The following is a 23,626-nucleotide window of genomic DNA, read 5'->3' as shown; positions in this document are numbered from 1 at the left end:
TGATATCAGCACTGTTGGCTGCCAGGTAAATCTGTCCCCTCCCCAGGTTTCGCAATACCGAGGATCAGCAGTGGCCTGAAACCTTGTCTTCAGGAGGGGTGAAGGGAGAATAATCTGTACAAAACCTCTCTGCTGGAAATTGCGCAAGAGGCATTTCAGCTGGGGGCAGGGGTCTGTGTGTTTGCTCCTTTACACTGCTGAAGCTTAATTGGAAAAAAGCTGCAGATAAGGGTGCACTGTGTGGAACTAGAGCGGAGTTAATTCATGCAGAAGAGTTTGTCTCGCAAGTGGGAGTGCTGAGCAGAGGGAAGAAACCTAAAATCCTCTCTAACTTTCCAGATTTCCTGCAGCACTTTGTTGCACGCCGTGCTGGTGGGAGCTTGTCAGCCCCTCGGGAACAGAGCAGGGTGAAGCAGGGCAGGCTGCGTAGCAACTACATTGCGAAGTGGTAACAATTCCCAAGTGGGGCAGTAACAAAATCGATTTTTCTCCCCTTCAGCTTGGCAGCTCTCCAGGTGCCTGCTCTGGCACAATGAAGTGTGTAGCTGGGGAGGGAGGGACTTTGGGTTGATGTGGGGGGGGTGATACAAAGAGACAGAAGTTTAATCATTGAACCAATCACACTGGATGGATTTATTTCTGGACTCAATTTCCCAGGAACTCTACTATCTCACGCTGGGGGAAATGCCTCAGCTGAAGTTTCTCTAGCTCCAGCTTCGTGAATAAAGACCTGTCGCTTTGGAGTTACTTACAGCAGCTCTGTCACTACTGACTCATCCATCCGCTTCAAGAAAATGTTTGCCGTCCACTTGCTAGCTTTCCATTTCACAAAGCTAAAAGAGGATCAAATAAAAAAGGTAAGATGCAACGTTAGCTGATTCCTATTTTGAGAACCGTGTTACTCAGATACTGTGGGGTCTGCAGCACGTAATGCAGACTAGATACTGGTGTTATCTACTAAAGCCATACAGCCAAATGGGGTAGGAAGTATTTGGACCCTAAACAGTCTGATGAGTGTGAAAATAGGTCTGGTTGGTGCTTTTCCCTGCACAGTTTTAAGTTCTCTCCCAGTAGTGGACCAGATGATCTTCCGTAAAGAAAAGCGGTGCTTAAACTTTTATCTGGCATGGTGTGGTGTAGTCCAGAGGGCAGAAAGGAACTTCTTGGAAGTGTAGTGTGAAGGATGGGATTTCTAAAGCTGAGGAGGAGTTGGAGTCACTCACATTGTAGCAGGGGTAGGGAAAATTCCTGAGGTCTTTGGGCCAGGTCTGGGACTCAAGAGACAGTTCCAACTAGTGTTGGTGTGGGAACAGTACCTGTGCCTTCCCTCTGGTTGTCCAAACCCAGCTGATCACTCTGATGTTTGTAGATGTGACCTTTAATTGCAGTTGGAAAAGCTCAAGATGGCCCAGGTCTGAAGCCGTCGGTACTGGGAATGAGCTGCCTGATGGCTGCTCTTCCCTAATCTACTTTCACTGCCATGCTGCGATGGGCTTTTGGCTCTTCGTCATAAGACCACGTGGGACCTGTAAGCTTCTTGGGTCAGAGGTCCTCTGGTTTCTAGACACGTCTGTTGCGAGTCCTCTGTTCTCCTGGCGTCTCCATTGAATCCTTTCTGGTGGCCATTGCTGCCAGGCTCTGTCCTCTTGTTTTCCAGCCAGCTGGAGGCGGGGCTGTCTGCAGACGCGTGGCAGTGCGGGAGATCCGAGGTCCCGGTGGGTAGATCCGCCTGCACCGCTGAGCTCATCAGCAAAGCGAGCAACACTGGGTTGTCTTCTCTGTGCCCTTGCTTAAAGGTGGAGTGGCTTGTTCTTAGGGGCACTGCTTCTACTAATTCTGCCTTGAAGAGCATTCCAAGAGAGGTCCTGGTCTCTCAATAGTCAGATGCTTCTGTCTCTCAGTCATTAGCCCCTTTATCCCAAGAGTTTCATATGATCAGAAGAGGACCCCAGTGCCCTTTCCTTGTGTGAGGATCTGATCTAAGATCTCTCATCTACATAGTGCGATTTCTTCTTACTTTTCACTAAGAAAGGGAGAGCCCTTGAGCAGTCCTTGGGTGCACTGGGCTCTTCAGAGAAACTTCCAGAGTGTAGTTGAGGGAGAACTTCCCTGAAGTGAGGACAGTAGAGGAGAGGGCAGAGGGATTCTGGTGAAGCCATTAAAAAACCTAAATCTTTCTACTAGGTGCAAACCAGCCCTACCTGCAGGCAAGAAACCACATGCTCTTTGGAGTTGTTTCTTAAGGAGCCCAGGGTAGGCTGTATGGAGCAGAGCTGATTTCTCCCTAATTAGAAAGAGGGAGTACCTTCCCACCTCTCCCTCCCCAGGCTTATTTGCTCTCTGGTGGCAAGAACAAGAGCCTCTTGCCCATGAAAATACTGCTGTTTCCTTAACTGAGGCAAGACACTTTAAAACAAGGACTGTCCTTCTGCGGTGGGAGGGAGGCAGCGAGGTAGTTTAGTGTTGCACAGCTTGGCCATTCCTGTGTTTACAAGCAAATGGTATGTGAGCAGACCCTTGCTCTGGTTGTAAACCGGGCTGTAGAGTCAGCAGGCTTCCCTGGGCTCTGCCTTATCTGGTTCCTCAGAGAGGACTGTCTCCTTCTATAGTTGTAATTAAACAGAGTGGGGAATGCAGTTTCTGTGGGGAGCAAGGAGCTAGTGCGTGTTCTCTGCAAACAGACATGGTCATTTTTATTACTGGTTAGGGGTTTTTTTATACAGGGACTTATGTCATAAGGTTATTTGGGTCTGTGTGAGAGTGTGTGAGTGCTGTATGTCCCCAGTCATTGCTTTTTTTTTTTTTTAATATGCTCAAAAAAGGTGCTTGGGCAGTGATGGGCCCTCAAAAAAGCCTTGGAGGAAATCAAGTGTTTGTGTAAATGAGGGCTACAAAGAAAGATCTAAATAATGACCTCTAATAATGGCACAGCTGTATCCTACAGCAGCTGCTGCTTCTTGCCAATTGCATCTTGTAGTTTAAGACTTTCTCCTCTGTGTGTGTATTTTGCTCTTAGGTAAGTGCTGGACTTACTTTCAGGGTCCTTGCTCTCTCAGGTGGGTCATTGCTGACTGGGACTGTGAATAGGTAATTAGTTTGTGCCTCATTAATGTAGGTGGCCAGTCCCAATTGCAGAAGAGGCCAATTTATCTACAGCCTGTGCTCTCCTCTGTTTAAACAATGCTGCATTTTAAATCCTGCCTGGGTGCCAGTGGGACTTGTTTTGTGCATGTTCTCCCAACACTCCAGACTTCCCAACTGATGAGATGCTCTGAACAGATAAAACAGCCTAATAATGTAGCCCATGGTGCAAGAGCTGAGTGTCTGTACTAGCGAAGCGTTGGAAGCTGTCCCACATCTCTCCCCTGCCCACTGCCTCTGGCCCCAAGACTCGTGTCCTGGGGAGTAGGCTGTTAACATGGATTACCCTCCAAGGGACATCCAGCTGTTTGGAGCACAGAATTATTATGCTTGTGTCCTGTTTGTTCATACAGCACTAAAGTCTGGCTCCCCAGTGAAAAAGCATTTGGATGTTGACAGATTCTTATTTTGCTGTGTTAATCCTTTGTTGTACCCAGCTATGTAGTTTCTAGGCCACCTCACTCACAGCTGTGTATCCAGCCCTGCAGGTAAATGTCAGTCCAACCAGTGTGTGGTTCTGAAGAAGAAAACCTTAAATTTTGCCCTGATGAAGCTGTACAGAAACACTGATCAGCTTCTCTACCAGTTTGTCTGAATGAGTGTCTGCTACTTGACAGATGTTTTTGGTTCCCTTTAAATTGAATGGGCTTCTGTTTTCATGTACGCTGCAAGTTATAGACCCTTAAGAAAGGATATTGATTGCACCCAAAAATGTGTTTTAGATGTAATCGTAGAATCACAAGAGAATGGAGGGCAGAGCTGGAGTGAGAAAAAGGCTTTGAGCTCCAGCCTGGCATGCCAACAAAGCTAATTGTCTGTGGAGTGGAGCAGTAGCTGAATAGATGTTTTCAGGTTGTGGCTGACACGCTTGGGTACTGATGGCATTTTCTGGACCTGACTCAGAGAGGTCAAATTCTCACCAGGTCGAGATACTTTGCAGTTGTAGTTCATTACATGTATAGGAGGAGAGGATGGTGTAAAAACAGCTTGCCAGGGTCGCAAGCAATTCTCATGGGCTTATGTATGTTGGCAAGTTATTGAGCCATCAGAAAAAATGGCTAACTTTTTGAACAGTAATTCACCAAGGCTGCTGGTGAATCACAAAACTTTTATAAGAGTAAATGTTCTAATGATGCTTTAATGGAGCTTGCTTGCACTGATGATCATGGGAATTTAGGTGCTGAGGTTAAAAATGAAATGAACTTATAGAATCAGAGCGGTAGGGTTGGTGTAGGTGGTATGCTCACCTTCAGTTTCCTATGTATGTGGAAGGAATTCTTTTGTCTCCTTAGGATCTGTTTAGCTTCATGTCCATCAGGTGGGTGGGAATGAGCATAGTGATTCTTGTCCAGCATAATGCTGGATGCTGCTGGAATTAGAGTTCAGGATTTTCAGGTCCTTCATGCCAAACTGCACCCCTCATGGCTAGAAAACTAGTCCAAGTGGCTAGGAAGTTCCTGCATTTTCTCTGCTTGTCTCCCCAGTACATAGGAGAGTCCTTCTGTAGCGTGAAAGCAGTGCACATCGCAGGCAGCTGCTGAGCACTGAGGAGCCCACAGGCCTCTTGAGTAACACCTTTCATCCTTCCAGGTTGACAGGTACCTGTACCACATGCGCCTCTCTGACGATGTCTTGCTGGACGTGATGGCTCGCTTCCAGGCCGAGATGGTGAAGGGCCTGGGGAGAGACACCAACCCCACGGCAACAGTTAAAATGCTGCCGTCATTTGTGCGCTCGCTTCCCGATGGCTCAGGTGAGTTCCCCCTGCTCCATCACGGCAGTGCTGCTTTAGGAAGATGACAGGTGATTGCTGCCAGTACTGGAGGACAGCACAGCGAAGACGCAGGGCAGCCGGAGGCTTTGGGTTACTGCCTGTCTCGTGTTGAGAAAGCAGGTGTGTATTGAGGAGACAACACCTTGGGGGAGTGCTGGCAGAGGGTTTTTTTCTCTGCACCAGGTGGATTTTGACCTAGTGCTGCTTGGTTGAGGAAAGGACCTAGTAAGTGCTCAGAAAACAGCCTCTTTCATCTGCGAATGTTGCTGTACCTAGCGCAGGCCTTGCTGCAGGAGCTGTGGCTGGACACGGCAAGGGCAGCCTCTACAGCTCAGACTCTGCAGTGCAGTGTGCTGCAGGTGTGGGGATGTGGGCAATGCCGCGGCCCTGGCGTTGCAGGAGCTGCAGGGAATGCAGGATGCTGCAGTGAAGCTCCTCAAATTGCAAAGTGGCAGCAAAGTTGCATTCTCAGAGCTGTGATCTCCTCTCAGCTTCTGAGAGCACACTCTGCTCTGCTTTCTCTATTGCCCCAAAAAGTGATCCCCTCCTGCCCTTCCCTGCCTTCTGCATTGGGAGAATCTGCTTCTGCTTGGGGTCTGCCAGGAAGCAGCCTGCTCTGCTTCTCCAGCTGGCTCCTTGTTTCCAGTTTCCTCTGAGACGTAAACAGAGAGGGAGAAAGTGCAGTGGTGTCCTCTGGGAGGATGTGAGATGAGGTAGGATCTAAAAGCCTGTCTTGTTTGGAGAAGTATGTACATCCAAAATAACTCTCCTGGTTCAGCTGGCTCCTGGCAGTGCAGGCTGACAGAAAATTGTGTTTTTCCCAGGTTTAACTCAGTCTGTGCAGAACTCTTAGGTCAGGACTTGGTGTATAACAGCTGTGCAGAAAGCTTAAAAGAAATGTTTGCTTTGTACCTTGTTTCCACAAGACTTTATTCCCTCTGAAGGTAATTTTCCGACAATTAAATGAGAAATAACGGCTTTAATGGCATAAAGGACACATTTGGAGGCTAGTCTCTTGAAATGAGGGATGTCTGAGAGCAATCATATACAGTCCCCTCAAACTGCCTGGCTGGAACTGGGCACTTTTCCTTTTGCTGCTACCTTCATTTAAAAAGCCAGAAGTATTAGCTGGTCCTAAGGTCTCACAGGGCACTGACCCTGTCCTGGAATAGCAGGGAGCCCCTGAGGTCAGGAGACTTGGAAAATTGTGTGTAGTGTCATCACTGTTGGAAGACTTGATGTTCCTCAAGGCCAACTTCGGACAATGCTCTCCTGGCCTGCGTGACCTTTCCGCTGGGTCAAAGACATGCTGCAGAGTCAAGTCTTACTGATACACTGCCTATTTTAAGTATCACGTTGATTTTTCTATTTTTGTTGTCTTGCAAAATCCTTATTTTGTTTTCAAACAAAACTTCCATCAGGTTTAAACACCTCAAACTTGGCTGGATTTTGCCATTTGCAATAGCAACAAACTTGCAGATTTTTAAGTGCCCTCAGTGTTGCTACCTGAAATGACCCATATGGAGCATCATGAGTTTTTAATCATTTAGGGATTAATGCTCTGACTAATGTCACAGTATACTGAGTAACCCAGATATCTGACCATGATATTAGAGGAAGAATTTTCTGCTTCCTTTCCTTTCAGGGCCAGATTTGATAAAATTCAGTCAGATGTTTGGACTGTGGAACAAAGATCATGCAAGGCTATGCACGTACCGCTGCATTTTCCTTTGGGAAGGGCCTTCTCCTGTGCGTAGATAGTTAATTGTTTTATTGTAGCAGTGAGGCCAAACTGTTCTTCCGTCTGAGGCTGTCTGCTAGGGAAGAACGTGTCTGAGCTAAAAGTGCTGCCAACTGAGAAACAGAACGGTACAGAAACACCTAAAGGAAGGCATTTGGAAATTGTTGTGTTGGTTGACTTCGGGTGGCAGATTAGCAGTTGACTTCTGCAGTAGGGCCAACATGTGACTGCAAATCCAGCATCCTTTGCTGGATGTAGGTAACGCTCTCAAACTCATTTCCCCACATACCAGGTGTACGGGTTTGTGGCCCCTCTGTGCTCCGGTTGGCTTTGCAGTTCCTTTGGGCCTCTCTTGCTGAGAAGCTTATCCCTCTGCAGCTTGAAAACATGCTGTTGTGGGAGGAGTAGGGTGGGTAAAACCAGACTGCTAAATAAAAATGAAATTAGCTGCCGCATAGCAAGCTAACAGGAGGGACCTGATACCCTTGCTTAGGGTTGCCAGCTCTCAGCCTTCCTGGTGGTGCTCCCAGGCCCACAGGGTACGGACCTGCTGTGATGGGGCAGGCGAGCCTGTGGCCACGGTGAGGCAGGGGCCCTGGGCTGTGGCCCTGGCCTTCAGCATGGCACCTGGGCCATGCTTCTTGGCCACCACCGGTGACAGTTGCCCGCTTGTGTTGCAGAGAAGGGTGACTTCCTTGCTGTTGACCTGGGTGGCTCCCAGTTTCGTGCCCACCAGGTGAAGGTGTTTGATGACGGGAAGCAGAGCAGCCAGCTGGAGAGCAAGTTTTACCCCACACCCAAGGAGGTCATACAGGGGAACGGAGCTGAGGTAGGGCACGCAGGGTCTTCTGTGGTGGTGCTGCGCTTGGACGCTGCCTGCCAGGTACAGCCTGACTCTGTCCTCTCCTTTCTCCTGCAGCTCTTTGATTACATTGCTGAGTGTCTGTTAGACTTCACGGAGACCAAAAACCTGAAGCATAAGAAATTGCCTCTTGGCTTTACATTTTCTTTTCCATGCAAACAGACCAAATTGGACGAGGTAAGATGCAAAAGAAATATTACTGGCAAGCCTAGCTCCTTGCAGAAGCCAGGGAAGATATTGCAAGGGAGGGTTACCCTGTGGCCTTTTTGTGGGGTCATGTTTACATAGCTCTCGGAAGGAGGCATGGATGACCATTAGCATTTAACTAGACTTGGCTGCCATTCAAACACTCATTTCTGATCTCAAGGCCACCTGATCTTTAAGCTAAAGCTATTGTTTTACTTAATCAGTACCCAGTTCCAGAGTAACCATGTACCGTTGTATGGAGACTTTTAGAGTGTAAAACACATATTTGTCCTGAAGCATGGGTGTTTGTTTTTTTTTTTTTAACTTGATTTCAATTTCTTTTTTAAACTTGATTCTAAACAGGAAAGACCTGAGCTGAGCTGTTTGAGAGGCCGCATGGGGAAATGAAGGGCTGGTTGCAATTATTTTGTGGCCTCTTATTCTAGCCTCTCTTTTATTTCTAGGGATCTGTGCTTTGGGTCCCAGTCCTGCAAATGCTTTTGTGCTTAATGCTATTAGTTTGTGATGAGCATCAGTAAAGCCACACGTGCTTTAAACAAAGCACAGGGAGAAGCATTTGCAGGATTGGGACTTTATTCCTGTACCTGTTTGCTTGTGTTTGTACTGACAGGCACCCCAAGGTGAGATGTTCTGCTGTGACTTATTTTGGCCTGCATTTTAATGTCTGGAGGGACATACTGGGCTTCTCCACAGACTTTAGTCTTGGCTGTCTTTGTGACAGGTTTGTATGCAAAAGTTGGAGCTTTTGGGTCACCGGGCTGTTACTTTACAGGGGGTTCTTCTTGCCTGGACGAAACACTTCAAGGTCCGTGGAGTTCAGGATACAGATGTGGTCAGCTCTCTGCGCAAGGCCCTCCAGAAACATAAGGCAAGTTTTGTACCTGCAGGAGCTGAACCTGAGTCGCCCCAAATTGTCCTCCTGGGAGATCAGCTCTTGGTGTGTGGGTTGGTTTGGGAGTTAGCAGACATCTGTCAAAGACAGCCGGTAACAAATGTCCAACATGGCTGTATATCTAGTAGATCTGTCTCTCCCTCGGAGCTGAAGCCGTGGAAGGGAACAAGAAGTTGCAACTTGTGCTGCCCTGGGTCAGTCTAACGGTGATGGCAACTGCCCACTGATAAACCAGGCTGGCTGTGTCAGTGGACCAGTATGGCCTTACTGGGCTAAAGGAGGTCTGTGGTGAACCTATTTGGTAAGATTCGGATACACGCTGCGTTTTGTAGCCTGTCCTGTGGGATGAAGGTTGGGAGGGGGAAGCTCTCATCTCAAATTGGCACACCTAACTCTGCCAGGGTTTGCCCACCTGTGGGATGGAGCAATCAGCTGTAATTTTTAAGGTTGGCAGTAAGACATGATTAAATCTGCCCTTGAACCTAGCATATACCTTTGAATAAAATATATATTATATATATAATGATATTATAATTATTATGTTATAACAATGTTATAATATATAACATTAAGTTTTAGTATTTTGGAAAGCCTTGTTTTTCATGTTTGGTGCTATTGGTAACACCATCTAAGAAATACAAAATATCTTTCCATACCTTGACATCTTTTTAATAAAGCGGAAATTCTTTTGTTTTCTCACATGGTAAAAATCCAGCCTTGATTTTAGTTCAGTTCTTTCTCTGCATCAGTTTTGCTGTAGTTAGCAGGAACAAAGGATCGGAGACTTCCTGGGTGAAGTCCGGCCCCCTGCTAGTGTTGGCATCTGAGTTACAAGAATCCTTTGATTACTTTGGTTTTACTTTATCAGGTTATCTCAGTGTGAAAGGGAAGCTGCACAGCTCTGATGGAAAGGCTTTTTACTTAAGTGTGATATTGTTGAATAGCTGCATTTATACATACATTTCTCTGTACCATTTGGTGGGGTCTGTTCAGGTGGTAGGATGTTATTCTACTGTGCAGCCCATAAGGAGAGATATACAGGTGCTAACATATCACAAAATTCAAACCATTAATATGTTGCTTTTCTGGCAAATGAGGTTGGATTGGGGAAAAAACACATCCTGCAAGCAAAGGTCCTGGCTAGGCAAACACCTGAGAATTCGGAGGTGTTTTTTACTTTACAGGGTTGTGGGGATAGTGTTATATAAGGAAGCAGCATGTCTTTCAGCTGAAGAGCTTTCCTGAGCCAGGCCTTCAAAGTACAACCTGGGGAGTATGTCTGCATGCTGTTGCTTTAACACCCAGGAGGCTTTCCTAAGCTTTTTTTTCTGTTAATCACCCATCTTCATGCTATTAGGACATAGACGTTGATGTTTTGGCACTGGTCAACGACACTGTGGGAACCATGATGACTTGTGGATATGATGACCAGCGCTGTGAAGTTGGACTCATAATTGGTAATTTTTTCTGTTCACTAAGTAGGGTTTTTTTCCCCCTCGTTTGTTTAATCCTAACATATCTGGAGTAGAAGGGACTGTCCCAGTACAGGAATGAGCAGGAAGAAAATGGAAAAAACAATGGTCAGATTTTCAAGCCTGGCTGCCTTCTGTAAAGCAGCTGTTTTTATGCTGATCACATTGCCATCAAATACCACAGTCCCCATTTTGTCTGGGTTCAGTTGTGACCAGCATACTAAACTTTTCTGCTGACTGTATAGAAAATTACTGTCTGTCTGTCCAGAGAAAGCTGAATTCCTCTCACGTCTGGTAGTTGGGATCAGCTATGCTTTCCACAATGTCTCCACTTCATGCACCGTGGTGGCTTTTTTAAGGCACGTAGAAGTACATTTGAAAAAGAAAAAATGTTTTTAAACAAGTCAAGCCTTAGATTAATTTCCAGAATTTTTTCACTCACTGTGAAATGACTATTTAACAAGTGCAGGTGGCTTCATATTAGCATCCTGTACCAGAGCTATGTATTTATATTTTCTTCCAAAGATAATATACTGATTTATTCCCAAACACATGGACTTAAATAAAAAGCAAACCTTGAACAAACAGGTAATTTATCTGCACTGTCTCCAACACACACAGGCACTGGCACCAACGCCTGCTACATGGAGGAAATGAGGCACATCGATCTGGTGGAAGGTGATGAAGGCAGGATGTGCATTAACACAGAGTGGGGGGCCTTTGGAGATGATGGTGCTTTGGACGACCTCCGCACAGAGTTTGATCGGGAGCTTGATCTGGGGTCTCTCAATCCTGGAAGACAATTGTAAGTGATTCCCTGGCTGATTTATCTCGGCAGTCTGAGTTCTCAGAGTGCATTTCCAGCGTATGCCAGAAGCCCCTTTGGAACAGGAATCATCTTAAATGAACCTAAGTTGACTTAAACCTGGTCCTGCCCTATCCAGACCTTTCCTTTCTGGGAAGGGTGGGTACCTATCACACCTCCATGCCTCAAAGGCCAAGGGATTGCTGCTGCAGTTGCTAGTGTGTTGTTAAAATAGTGGTTGCTCTGGTATGATGCTGTGGAGGGATAGAGAGGGGAGGAAAGTAAACAAAGGGCATATTTTATTCACAGTTCATCAAAACTGCTTCTACAGGCTGAGCTGCTTGCAAGTCTTTTGAAAATTCTCTTTAATCACTCACTTATCTTGAGGGGCTGTTGCTGGGTCCCAGGACCTCAGGATGGCATTCCATCTACAGCATAGCTCTCAACCGCCTTTGTACATCCTTAAATGTGATCAACTGGCATGAGAACATAAGATGCTCACACCTGAACTTTTCATAGCTCTGGCTAGCTGGTGAACACCTGTAATCCTTCCTGTGCCCCATTCCAGGTTTGAGAAGATGATCAGCAGCCTGTATTTGGGCGAACTTGTAAGACTCATTCTCCTAAAAATGACAAAGGAGGGTCTACTCTTCAATGGGAAAGTGTCAACAGCTCTGCTTACTAAGGGCAAGATCGAAATGAAACATGTGTCTGCAATGGAAAAGTAAGAACCGGTGATACGTTGTTTGAGAGTGGCTGTTAGTCTTTCACAAGCACAGCAATGATAATGAACGTGTAATTATAATCTGTGAGTACTGGGAAGAATCCTGAGCTGTCCAACTTGATTTTTACTTTTGCCTAGGAGAAAAGTTGATCTTTCTGCAAGTAGGAATTGGTGAAAGATAAAGTTGTAGCAAAGTACCACAGTGGCAAATATATCTTGTTAACCATCACAGGTGCAGGCTGTTTAAATAACCTTTTCTGAGACCTGAGTACATGGGATGACTGTTGCAGTTTTCAGCTTCTGTGATATGGGAATACTGTGAAGGTGTAGTCTAGACTCTGGGTCAGCTAATGGGTGACTATGTAGAAATCTGACAGATTCTGGTGTTTTGAAGAGGAATCCTGGTCCTCATTGTTACTTCAGGAATAATTTTCTTTGTTGCATTGAGTGAAGCTGTACATCTATTCCTATGCTCTCCTTCTATGGACTAAATATTTAATCCTGTTCTCTTCTTGGCTAGCTAATTGGTACGTCTCACCAAAAACTGAACCCCAGGAAGCAGCATCTTAAAAGTCTGGTCTCTCCCCTGGGTACTTTTGGAAATAGTGTGGGAAAGACATTACTGGTTTATGGGAACCAATTATGATGTTGTCTGATAGGCTGTGCCCTGGCCTTCCCTCATTTCTTTTTGAGTTGACATGCAGATATTGATTTACATGTTGCCTTAATATCCTTGCATTGGATGATGTATTTCTTTGTTTTGGGGTAGATACAAGGAAGGTCTGAGCAACACAAAAGAGATCCTTACAGAGCTGAACCTGTTTCCCTCTGAAGAGGACTGCATCGCCGTGCAGCATGTCTGCACCATCGTTTCCTTCCGCTCGGCCAACCTCTGTGCTGCTGCCTTAGCAGCCATCCTGACCCGACTGAGAGAGAATAAAAAACTGTTAAGGATGCGAACCACGGTTGGGATTGATGGGGGACTCTATAAAACTCACCCCCAGTAAGTAACTAAAGAGGATTTGGTAATCGCTGGCCACATGTTGATGTTGCAAAGTCTCCATCTGCATATATGTGTGGCTTTGCAGAGAACTGCTGGTTTTGCTGCAGGGTTGGGCTGAGATCTGGTGGAGTGCGGAGGATCAGACTGGCTTAGTTATTGCAAAGCTGTCTCAGGAGCTTTAGAACTTGGGGTGGGAACAACATGGCACGTGGGATAATGGTGTCTGGGGAAGAGCAATCGTTTCCTCAAGTGACTCCTGGGCCTCCAGGGCACTTGTAGTTCACTGTGTGTTTTTTCTTTACTTTCTCCCCCCTCCCCTCCCCCATTTTTGAACTGGAAATTCTCCTATACTGGATGGAACTCTAGACTCCCACTTCTGTTTGTGATTGTGACTCTCCGCTGTTGTCTGGCTTTTTCCCAGTGTCCCCCTCCCTTGGCACTGGCACTTGTTCAGAGGTATCTTCACCTTTCTGTAAGTATATAGCTTCTGCAGAATAGCCAGAAATCAGGATCATTGTACCCATCTCCTAGGCCGGTCTCTGACCTTGTGCTCCTCTTGACTGTGCTTCAGCACTTGTGTTGTTGGATGTGTGCCTGTGTTGGAAGCGTATGTGCAGTAAACCGTGTGTGAAGTGCCTGCCAGAGTCTCATTGTTCCCCTAGATATGCCAAACGTCTGCACAAGGTGGTGAGAAGGCTGGTCCCAAACTGTGATGTTCGGTTCCTCCTCTCTGTGAGCGGCAGTGGGAAGGGGGCTGCCATGGTCACAGCGGTGGCATACAGGCTGGCCGCTCAGCGCAAGCGAATCGATGCCGCTCTCGCACCTTTTCTGCTGTCCCTGGAGACCCTCCAAGAAGTTAAGAACAAAATGAGGACTGAGCTGGAATATGGGCTAAAGCGAGAGACACAAGCCAGTGCCTCAGTGAAGATGTTACCCACGTATGTCTGTGGGACACCAGATGGAACAGGTGAAGTAATTTCCTGATCACCTGGAGGTGGTTCGGGAAAGCTGCTTGTCTGTTTTCTGGGGGGAATATGCCAATTATTCTGGGAAATGCCAGAGATTTATGTTGGCAAACCAGTGCTTCTTGCAATGTTATCTGGCTGGCCCTTCAGCTCCGTGCTAGCAGACTGGTGGGATAAATGCCGTAGGGAGCAGTGTGCTGTTGTTGGCACGGATGAAGTTGCTTGGGGATGTGTGGTAGAGTATGCCATTCTGTCTGGCAAACGTGCCTTGAGAAGCACCAAAATGAAATATTTCCTCTCTTACAGAGAAAGGGAAGTTCCTTGCCCTTGATCTCGGTGGGACAAATTTCAGGGTTCTGCTGGTCAAAATCAGAAGCGGGAGAAGAAGATCAGTGCAAATGTATAACAAAATCTTTGCCATTCCTTTGGAGATCATGCAAGGGACAGGGGAAGAGGTAACCTCTAATGAATGTCTAACTGATCCAGCCAAGGCCCACTGCATGGGATTACTGCGAGATTTATATGCCTTTTCTTTCCTTTCAGCTCTTTGACCATATTGTCCAGTGCATAGCAGACTTTCTGGAGTATATGGGGATTAAAGGTGCTCGACTGCCTCTGGGCTTCACCTTCTCCTTCCCGTGCAGACAAGCCAGCATTGACAAGGTAAGAACTGCACCAAGAATGGCTCCAATGGCAGCTGTGCATCTGCTTGGTAAATGACATCATTGTGGGTGGGGGTCACTTGTTGGTTTGGAGATTTCAAGCAAAAAGGTGTTCTTCTAAATGTTTTCTTGCAAGTAGTGCTTTACAATGTTGAAAAGACGTCTGTATCTATAGATAGATATAGACATATATATGTGCGTATAAATTAGTCTTTGAAGAGAATTTTTCACCTGTTTTATGGGGATTTAATTACTGTGCAAATTAGTTGTCTTTCATGAGAAACTTATCATCCTGTATGCCTATGGGAGGTAGAACTTTCACCTCTTGTATCTGATGAGAGATGGATGTTACTTGCTTTTATTCTATAAAGACTAAGCCCTTAGGATAGTTGACTAGATAGATGACTTCCTATTTTTAATAGCCCAGGAATCTCTTACGCTGCCTTAAGTCTTCAATGGCAAGAGAGAACAGATACCTCCTTCTACTTGCTCAACTACAATCCCAGGGTGTTTTCCTAACTGTGCTGCACAGCTCTGACTGTATAATTTCTGCACTACTTTAGTTTCTTTGTGTTGTGTGTCAGAGGGCAGGACTGGACTTGCTTTTTCAGCTTGGAAGGGTTGAGTTTTTGACAGGTATCATATTTTTATCTTTCCAGATCTGATGTAAGAAAAAAATAGAATAAAAAAATCAAGTTCAAGAAGAAATAATTTTCAGTTATTTCAATGCATTAAGGATGGGCAAGGGAGGTTGTACTACTTAATTCCAGTCAAATACGTAGGGTATTGGATAAATGAGAGACTGCTATTTTATTGAATGTTTTTATGTCCTGGTGGGTTTCACAGTAGCTTCTAAGTCTAGAAGCTAGTCTGCTCTGTCTCAATTTTCAGGTCACAGTTGAGAGTATAGCAACAGGACTTGGTTCTTTGTGGGGACACCACTCAATATGCCTTCCAAACCTACAGCATAGTATTTAGGTCTTGACAAATGATGAGGAAACAAATTGCACAGCAGTGGTGGCAAACTGAGACACATCTGTGTCAGAGTCCCATAGTATGTTGCCCTGTGTGTTTGGTCTTTTACTAGAACTTGAGGGGTTTTTTAAGGGCAGCTTTTTCTCCCAGTTGCCCTCTTTTTTTCTTACTTGGACAGACAGTCCAGAGCCAGTCACCGAGTGGGAGGTTAATTCCTTCATGTAACCTGGAAATCTACTTCTATCAGGACAGGTTGCTGTCCAAAAAGAAAAAAAATCTGTGTTGCCTGGAGTAGTGTCCTTCAGTAAATGAGTCAAAAATTAACAGTAGATGTTCATTAATGTTTGTTGGGTGTCTAATTATTTACAGCAAAAGTATTTTTTTACAGTCTTTCCTCTACAGATAATGCAATGGCTATGTGCACAGGAGGCGAGATGAGGTTTTCCAAATGAGCGTTAGAAGGCACTGAGTTGGCAGTGTCTTGAAAAATAGCTGAGTAAACCTGGACTCACTACCATCAGCAGCTGAGTAACAAAGATACCCGTGCACACACTGCACTAGACACTCACAGTAACCTGTCTGGGGAAATACATTATTTAAGGAAAAAAAAAAAAAGAAGGGCCATGATTGGAGACAAGAAAAGACTGATGCTTGGAATGTACAGTCTTCTCTCTATCTTCACTTATGATTTTCTTCCTCTTCTGTTTCAGGGAACACTTGTGGGATGGACAAAAGGTTTCAAGGCAACAGACTGTGAGGGGGAGGATGTTGTTGATATGCTGAGAGAGGCCATCAGGAGAAGAAATGTGAGCTATTGTTTTCTGTTCTTTTTGGTGTATTTAATGCACCCTCCCCCTTCCTCCAGGACCCTGCTACTGACTGTGATTTGTGTTTTAGGAGTTTGACTTGGACATTGTAGCAGTGGTGAATGACACCGTTGGGACAATGATGACATGTGGATACGAGGATCCAAACTGTGAGATTGGCCTTATCGCAGGTACAGTGATGTTGAAGGGACCACTGGAAGAAGAAAGCCTGTATGCAGGTGCTAGGCTCCACGCCCTATTTTGGAATTTGTTAAACAACACCTTTCACTTGAATTTGATATATGGTGTTACTAGTCACTTGAGGCTCTTGGCAGATTTTTATGGTGTTCAACAGAGAACATAATAACAGCTGTAGCAGATAGATTCTGAATCTGTTGAACTTTTGATCATACCTCTGATGGTGCCTAACAAGCGTATGCATGGTAAAAGAATATGAGAACAGCAGATAGAGCATGAATCCTTGTTTTGACAAGTGTATTGATATTTACTGTGTAGTCAGGTCATAGGCCTTGGAACAAGAACGTATTTTTTTAAACCTGAATTAATTCTCTTTAGGCTTGCTAGATGATTCCCCCAGTAGGTCCTTGCAGGTATTCAGCCAGAAATACATCTAAGCATGTAAGACCTGAAGCCCCAGTTGGAAAACAGGCTCTTCTGGCTGGCTAAGTGCACCTGCTATTTCATTTTTGTTTGGAGAACTGGTCCTTATATTAGTTAATGTAACCCATGTTGCAAGTGGTGAGCCCTGTTCGCCAAATCATTTCAGACTCGGTAGCTGCTTGACCAACTGCGAGGCTTTTGGCAGTGTTTGCTTTTGGGAGCAAGATGATGTGTGGTGCATTACAACCAGACTGGCAGCAGTGACTGATCAGTGCTTGCCACCAACTGCCAAAGCCATTTCTGACTGTAACAGAGAGTCTTCATTCCTCTGTGCTGTAAATTTTCTGCATAGGACCCATTTTGCTTGGTAACATTCTGTTGTGATAAATTACAGCACTCTTAGAATTACTGACCATAGCACTTGCTTCTGTGAGATACAGAGAGATCTTGGAAATCTGGGATATGGAGAAGAGATCTTTTAAGATGATTGCTGCAATCGTCTTCCACGCGTTTCAGCTGCTACTTCACTTTTCTGGCTGAAGCCTTGTCATTTCTTTCCTCCTAGGAACAGGCAGCAATGTGTGCTACATGGAGGACATGAAAAACATAGAAATAGTGGAAGGGAATGAAGGAAAAATGTGCATTAATACAGAATGGGGAGGATTTGGTGACAACGGCTGCATTGACAACATCAGAACAAAATATGATAAAGAAGTAGATGAAGGTTCACTAAACCCAGGGAAACAGAGGTAAATGTGATGGTCCTGATGCCAAGAGCCTGATGAAGTCAGTCTCCAAGACACGCTGATTGCTTTTAAAAATGTGCTTAATGGCTGAATAATCAGAAAGGAAATTTTAATATTACGTGTCATTTGTTGCATGGTAAGTAATGCAGATACCAGGAAAAGCCCAACGATGTACATTGTTTCTGTTACTACAGCACTGTTTTCAGCTTAGGGCAGTTAGCAAAGAGTGCACCTCTAAAGATGTCCCTGGAAAGTGTAGGCCTTGTTGCGTTCCTCCTCTTGCAGTGTTTTTTCAAAGGTAAAATACACTTGTGCAAGAGGATCAACTGAACTTGACCATTCTTTGCTTGGTAAAGAGAGCATCGATTACATATGACTCACTGGTGAATGCATGGCAGGGACAGGGAAATGTTCCACTTCAGTGTGGCCTCTGGCTTTAACGTCCTGTTCTGTTTAATACTGAAAGTGCTTTTTCTAGTTCTGTTACCTTTTAACATAGGTAAATAAGTTGTAATTAATGTTTGCACTTGAAGTCACTGCAACGGATTTGTGATGGTTGGAAGATGGAGTTCAGTGGCTGTTGCTCTGAAAGCTTTTACTGCTTTTTTGAGAGTTGATAGGGCATGTACATACCACTTGTGTTAAACAGATCTAACATGCCACCTCTTTAAAAGCAAAATTTTTCTTTTATAACGTAACAGGTATGAAAAAATGACCAGTGGAATGTACCTAGGTGAAATAGTAAGGCAAATTTTGATTGACTTAACCAAACAAGGACTGCTGTTCAGAGGACAGATTTCGGAATCACTCAGGAAAAGAGGCATATTTGAAACAAAGTTCCTGTCTCAGATTGAGAGGTAAAGTTAGATTTCCATGGTTTAAATCTTTAAGGTCTTCCAGGAGCCCTAGAAAATAATCTTCTGCAAGTGTGTGCAGCCCTTTCTTCCAAGAAGTCAATTGTAGTTTTTTTCTTTGCGTACCTCCCCCCACCCCATCCATCCCCAGAATAAAAGCCAAAACTGAAGAACTGGGGAAGTTCCAGAATTATTCTGTAATTATAAAAATTACTTCCTGTCCACGCAGCTGTGTTATCTTGGTTGTCTTAACCATCAAGCATGATTATACTTGGAGTGTTTCTTATGGGACTTAAAATAGTACTTATTTATAAAATAAAAAGTCAGTGATACATGAATGCTCCATCAATATAGACTTACCTACATATCTGTGCATGATTGCAATGGTCTTCCAGGCTACTGGAAACCCTTTATACTGTTGAAAACCTTGGGAGGCAGTGTCTCATCCTTGAGGTCAACAGTAACACCTTCAGCTGGCTGATCTGGCTGAGCTGCCTCATGACTTTGGGAGTTAGGTGAATAATTAGTTTGTGCCTTCTGGAAATACAGTCTAACGTAGCAAAGGGCATTCCAGGAGCGAGTTTTTAATCTGAGTTCAGACTTGAATCTGCGATAAAACAATCGGAGAGTGTTAGAGTTGGAGAAGTGGTCCCATTTCCCTTGAATCGTGGCAGAGTCTCAGCTGTAAGACTTTCATTTGCACGCCTGACAAAGCTGCCTCTAACCCCTTGCTGCTGCACGTGTTTCCCTCTGCGCAGCGACCGCCTCGCCCTCCTCCAAGTCCGGAGAATTCTGCAGCAGCTCGGCCTGGACAGCACGTGTGAAGACAGCATCATTGTGAAAGAGGTGTGTGGAGCTGTTTCAAAAAGAGCTGCGCAGCTCTGTGGGGCAGGACTGGCAGCTATTGTAGAGAAGAAGAGAGAAAACCAAGGTGTGGAGCACTTGCAAATCACTGTTGGAGTAGATGGGACTTTGTACAAGCTCCATCCACAGTGAGTAGTACCTTGGTAGCGCTTTCCTTTGCTGTTTGCTTGTTTCCACTGTAAAAACATACTGAGCTGGACCGGCTTTCTGCCAAGATGATAAAAAGTGAGAGAGGGGTTAAAGATCTAATGAATTCCCCTCCATCCCTTGCCTATCCAAAGGATCAAAAATTACAAAGTCAAGTCCAGCTACCACTGGGAAACTCTTTTATCTGGGGCCTTCAGTGGACTTACTCTTCTAACATTTATTTTCTGATGTTTGGAGGAATTTCTGCATTATCTGGGTGTCCCAGATGAAAAACTGTGTTGAGTTTTTGGAGTTGGGTCAATATTTTGTAATCAAGCTCTAGAAGTAGATGCGTTAGCTTTTGAGTTGGGAGAAGAGAGCCTCCTCTGTGATCTCTAAAGGCAAGGGGGGCATCTGGCATCACATTGAACAAAATTAAAGTGGAGAAATAGAAATTAGAATCTGATTGTGTACAGAAACTTGTCTCTTTCATGAATAGGAGGAAAAACAAACAGGAAGGGGTGCTGTGGATAACCAGTGGAAGGTGTTGACTGAGGTTATGGTTCCTTGCTAATAGATAAAGATCTCAGACCAGAAAGCAGTTGATAAAATGTTCTGTTCTTCTCTCCCTTTCCTTCCAGTTTTTCTAGGGTCCTGCGGGAAACAGTGAAGGAACTGGCACCTCAGTGTGATGTGACTTTCATGCTTTCTGAAGACGGAAGTGGGAAGGGAGCTGCCCTCATCACTGCAGTAGCAAAAAGATTGCATAATGTTGGACAGAAGTAAAAGTGAGAGGTCAAGTCATTTCAGCACTGCCAGGCGTGTGCACTAGAGATTTGCTGAGCGGTGATTCAAGATAGCTTTGCCAGACACCAGTACACAGGTACCCGTTTTCAGGGAGCAGCTGTTTTTTCACCAACCAGGATTGTGGATTTTTGTCCTTTGGTAACTTGGATCAGGTGTTTCTGCTCCCCACTGGCATTGTGTCTTGGCATACTGCAATCTACTCAGTGCTGTACTTCATGCAATGCACCTATAATGCACATGGGAGAGTGAAAACAAAAACAAACAAACAAATCAACCCCAAATATGTCTTTTTACAATACCTTAATTAAGCTACTGCACCACAACTGAGTTTATCACCAGTTTCTTAGGATTTGTGTGTGGTTTAGTTTTGGCTTAGCCTGGCTCAAGGAATATTGAGATCCTGATGTTGCACCTATCTAGTGGACATATTTGTTTAATGCTTCACAGGTTTTACGATAAATTTGCAGGTAAAATAAATTAATGGACTTTGGTCAGTGATGCTCCCCCCCTCTGCTACACTGGTTGCAAGTGTATTGTAATGTAATACTTCCCTGAGTACAGGAGGCATGTTTAATAGATGAATGTAAAGGAAAAAAAACATGATTCCACAAAATCAATCCACCTGTTTATGTCAAAATACATTAGTGCATCTGAGTGCACATAAACCTAAACCAATGCTAGATGGATTCTGACTGTGACTGATTCTTTTGATACTGGGGAAAAAGAGAATGTAGAAGCAGCTACAGGGTCTGCTGTGTCTATGTCAGGGCTATGTAGAAAGTATCAAATCTGTTCATCTTTGGCCTGCCAAAATAGCTGTGTAGAGAGAAGAAAAATCACCTGAATTTCTGGAATTCTTCTCTTTGTTTTCCTTCAGTTATCTCCTTGCCTGTTCATGAGAGGATAGTTTTCATTTTGTGGAAAGGAGTTTATCCTTGTTTTTTATTTTCTGTTGCTTTCTGCTCTGCCTGTCTGTAGTCTGTTGATAATAAATCTGTGATGCTGTGAGCCTTTGATTCTCTGTTTAGTGTCTCTTCTGAGTTGTGGGAAGAACATGCAGACAAGTGGGAGCTTTCTTTAGACGTATCTATAACAGTACCCAGCAGCATTGCAGTTATTATGAAGATGGCTTGCAGACAGAGCCCATGCCCTTGTGTGACCAAATGTCCCTCACGTGATTTACCCATTTTGGAATAAACTGAAACAATAATATGGTACAGAGAAGCAGCAGATCTGTAGCCTGCTGTTCTCTGTTTTCAAGTATTTCTGTATCTCCTTTAATCCTCTCTTCTTGGGTATTTGCTTCCTTTCAGACTGGCAGCAGAAAGTGAGGCCAAGAAATGTGCTTTAAGCCTAGTCAGGTCAAAAGTAACTGTCGTGCAGGGGGATAAGCAGTTGGGTTTGTGTAATAATCTGTAGCAAGGCTGATGGGTTTAAATTTACCAATAGCAAATTCAAAATTTGAAGCTACAGACCCTTCCCATTTTGTAGTTTTTAAAAGAAACATGTCAACAACTCCGTGTCTGTGTCGGAGTTGCTGGATGGATAAAAAAATATTACTTGGAAATAACTTTCACTTCTGAAGGAATTCCTCATGGTACTGAGCTCGCTATACTAAACAATTGGGAAGAGACAAGTTGTGAACTCGTATTACGTTTAATGTTTTCCTCCTTTTGTCAAGAAACTTAATATCTTACTTTTTCTTTATATTTCAGAATCCACAGAGCTACAGAAACCAAAGCTTGCTATGTAGTGGGGGCAGAGTTATTTGGAATGGATATTTTTTTTCCTGGTGATGAAGGGACTAAATTTGGAGGGGCTGGGTAATAGAAGAAAAAAACATCAGGTCCTGGGGCTATGTGGGTCCTAGAATAGCTCTTCTGCATTGGCTGTTTCTCCCCTTGGCACTTTGAAATTTTGTACTATCTATGTAGTTTTGGGTCCTTTTTGGGGGAGTAGATTGTGCTAATCTGCGAAAGTGCACCTGTGGATGAAGTATGTCTCTGTGTACCTGGAATGAGGTGGCATGGACTTGCCCCAGGATGGCCACGTGAGTATGGTGCAGAGTATCTTTTGCACTTTTATCCTAAAGTCTGTTCTGAATGCATATCAAAACAAGGTAAACCCCTTGCATGGATCCTCGCTTTAAATTTAGAAAGCAATCCTGTATTGCTTTGTTTTTTTAGTCGTCTTTGGCAATTAAATATTTGCACAGAGTCAGTTTTCACCACAGCTGCAGTTATTCTTTTTCTGCAGTAGTTTAGGCCCACACAATAATATTTTTTTGCATCTGCAGTTTTTTACCAGTGAGTCTGTGGGTGTCGTGGAATCCGATCACATGAACCTGAAACTGCTCACAAAGTGCTCTGCGACCTACAGCTTCTTGCTGAGGTCTCTCATGCCCAGGACATACATTCACTTGCCTTTTCTGCAGGCTGCTGGCTTGCTCTGAAGCCAGGCAGCTCCCACGCGGCTCTGATACGCATCTGCCAGGCGAGGAGATGGCATCCAAGCTGGGAAGGCTGCTGCTTTCTGAAAGGGAATGAGCAAAGATTCACTGGGCAGCCCTGGAGAAGGGAAGGATTGGCTACTGCGGGATTTTACCGAGCACGCAAACTTCACTTGTAGTTTCCCAGGGATTCCATAAACACACAGATGCTTCAGCTGACTCTAAACCAGAACATTCTCCATCTGGGTAATGATGCAGCATCATGCTCCTGGTTATGTCGACTTGTGGAAACTCAAGGACTGTTGCAAACTTGCAGTCTCCCTTGTATAGATTTTAAGCCGCTGGACCAAAACCCTTCTCTGCACATCATATAAGGTGATTCAGATTAAAGCTCTGGCTTAAAATAAAAGTAGAGGCCTTCCATTAAATGTAACACAGCATACGATATGCTGAAAAATATGTAGTACAATTCATCATATGAAGTTGTTAGTAAATTTAAAATAAAATGAGATTCTTCTGGTTTCACATCTTAGATGTGCTTTTCTACTGCTTTTTGGATAGCTTTGTGATGCTTTATTTCTGTGTGTTTTGTGGATCTTCCCTCCTCTCAATGTTTAGTATTCCTTGAATTTACTGATTTTGTTTTGATACTTCTTGAAGACCTGAACATCCTTTTTCAGACCTAGGTCATACATACATTTGATTTGGAACATTGAAAGATCTTTAAATCACAGGCGTGATAGAAGTATTACAGGGTGGAGGTACTAAGGTTTGTGCTTTTCAGAAACTCCCAGTAGATGGTTGCAGTTACCCTTTTATCTGCAGGGAAAAGATGATCCTAAATATTTTGATTTGCCTGCTAGAGAGACATTTTGGTGGCTATAGATTTGGACAGCGCTGGTGCTTGACTCGTAATCCAGAGAAAATGCAGTAGCAGCTCAGTGGTGACATATTCTCTTTGTCACTCTGACAAAGTTCAAAAGTAAATATAGGATCATGTGTAAATCCTTCAGAAATCCTGATTAACATAATCTCCCTTCTTGGGAAATCGATATTATATAGGATTAGCAGATCAGTGTAAAGGAGTTGGAGGCTGAAATGTAGGTAAGTACAAAAGAAAAAAAAAAAAA

At 44.4% G+C, this 23,626-nt stretch overlaps 1 protein-coding gene across 8 annotated transcripts; it reads left to right on the top strand.

The window, feature by feature from the left end:
- Window positions 1-257: 257 nt before the first annotated feature.
- Window positions 258-22,905, top strand: LOC141968933 (hexokinase HKDC1-like). Of its 8 annotated transcripts, none has more exons than XM_074924207.1 (18): window positions 258-857; window positions 4,732-4,894; window positions 7,337-7,485; window positions 7,576-7,695; window positions 8,498-8,593; window positions 9,975-10,074; window positions 10,711-10,894; window positions 11,463-11,618; window positions 12,388-12,621; window positions 13,284-13,588; window positions 13,893-14,041; window positions 14,130-14,249; window positions 15,934-16,029; window positions 16,121-16,220; window positions 17,216-17,399; window positions 18,098-18,253; window positions 19,009-19,242; window positions 19,891-22,905. In XM_074924207.1, exons 1-18 carry the CDS (start codon window positions 795-797, stop codon window positions 20,024-20,026), a joined length of 2,745 nt encoding a protein of 914 aa, XP_074780308.1. In that variant the 5' UTR covers window positions 258-794; the 3' UTR covers window positions 20,027-22,905. The 8 variants fall into 8 exon arrangements, with proteins under 8 accessions (XP_074780308.1, XP_074780307.1, XP_074780310.1 ...); XM_074924206.1 differs by having other exon boundaries at window positions 19,882-22,905; XM_074924209.1 differs by lacking the exon at window positions 7,576-7,695 and having other exon boundaries at window positions 19,882-22,905.
- Window positions 22,906-23,626: the final 721 nt, after the last annotated feature.

This window comes from Athene noctua, chromosome 21, assembly GCF_965140245.1.
Source record: "Athene noctua chromosome 21, bAthNoc1.hap1.1, whole genome shotgun sequence".
NCBI classification, from domain to species: domain Eukaryota; kingdom Metazoa; phylum Chordata; class Aves; order Strigiformes; family Strigidae; genus Athene; species Athene noctua.
The sequence above is the reverse complement of the archived record's forward strand: the minus strand, read 5'-3'. Positions and strand labels throughout refer to the sequence as shown.

Coding starts and splice junctions, on each gene's coding strand:
- LOC141968933 (XM_074924206.1), top strand. CDS start 795: ATGTTTGCCGTCCACTTGCTAGCTTTCCATTTCACAAAGCTAAAAGAG. Junction 10,895..11,462: donor CTCAATCCTGGAAGACAATT/GTAAGTGATTCC, acceptor GCCCCATTCCAG/GTTTGAGAAGATGATCAGCA. Junction 14,042..14,129: donor TGCAAGGGACAGGGGAAGAG/GTAACCTCTAAT, acceptor CTTTCCTTTCAG/CTCTTTGACCATATTGTCCA.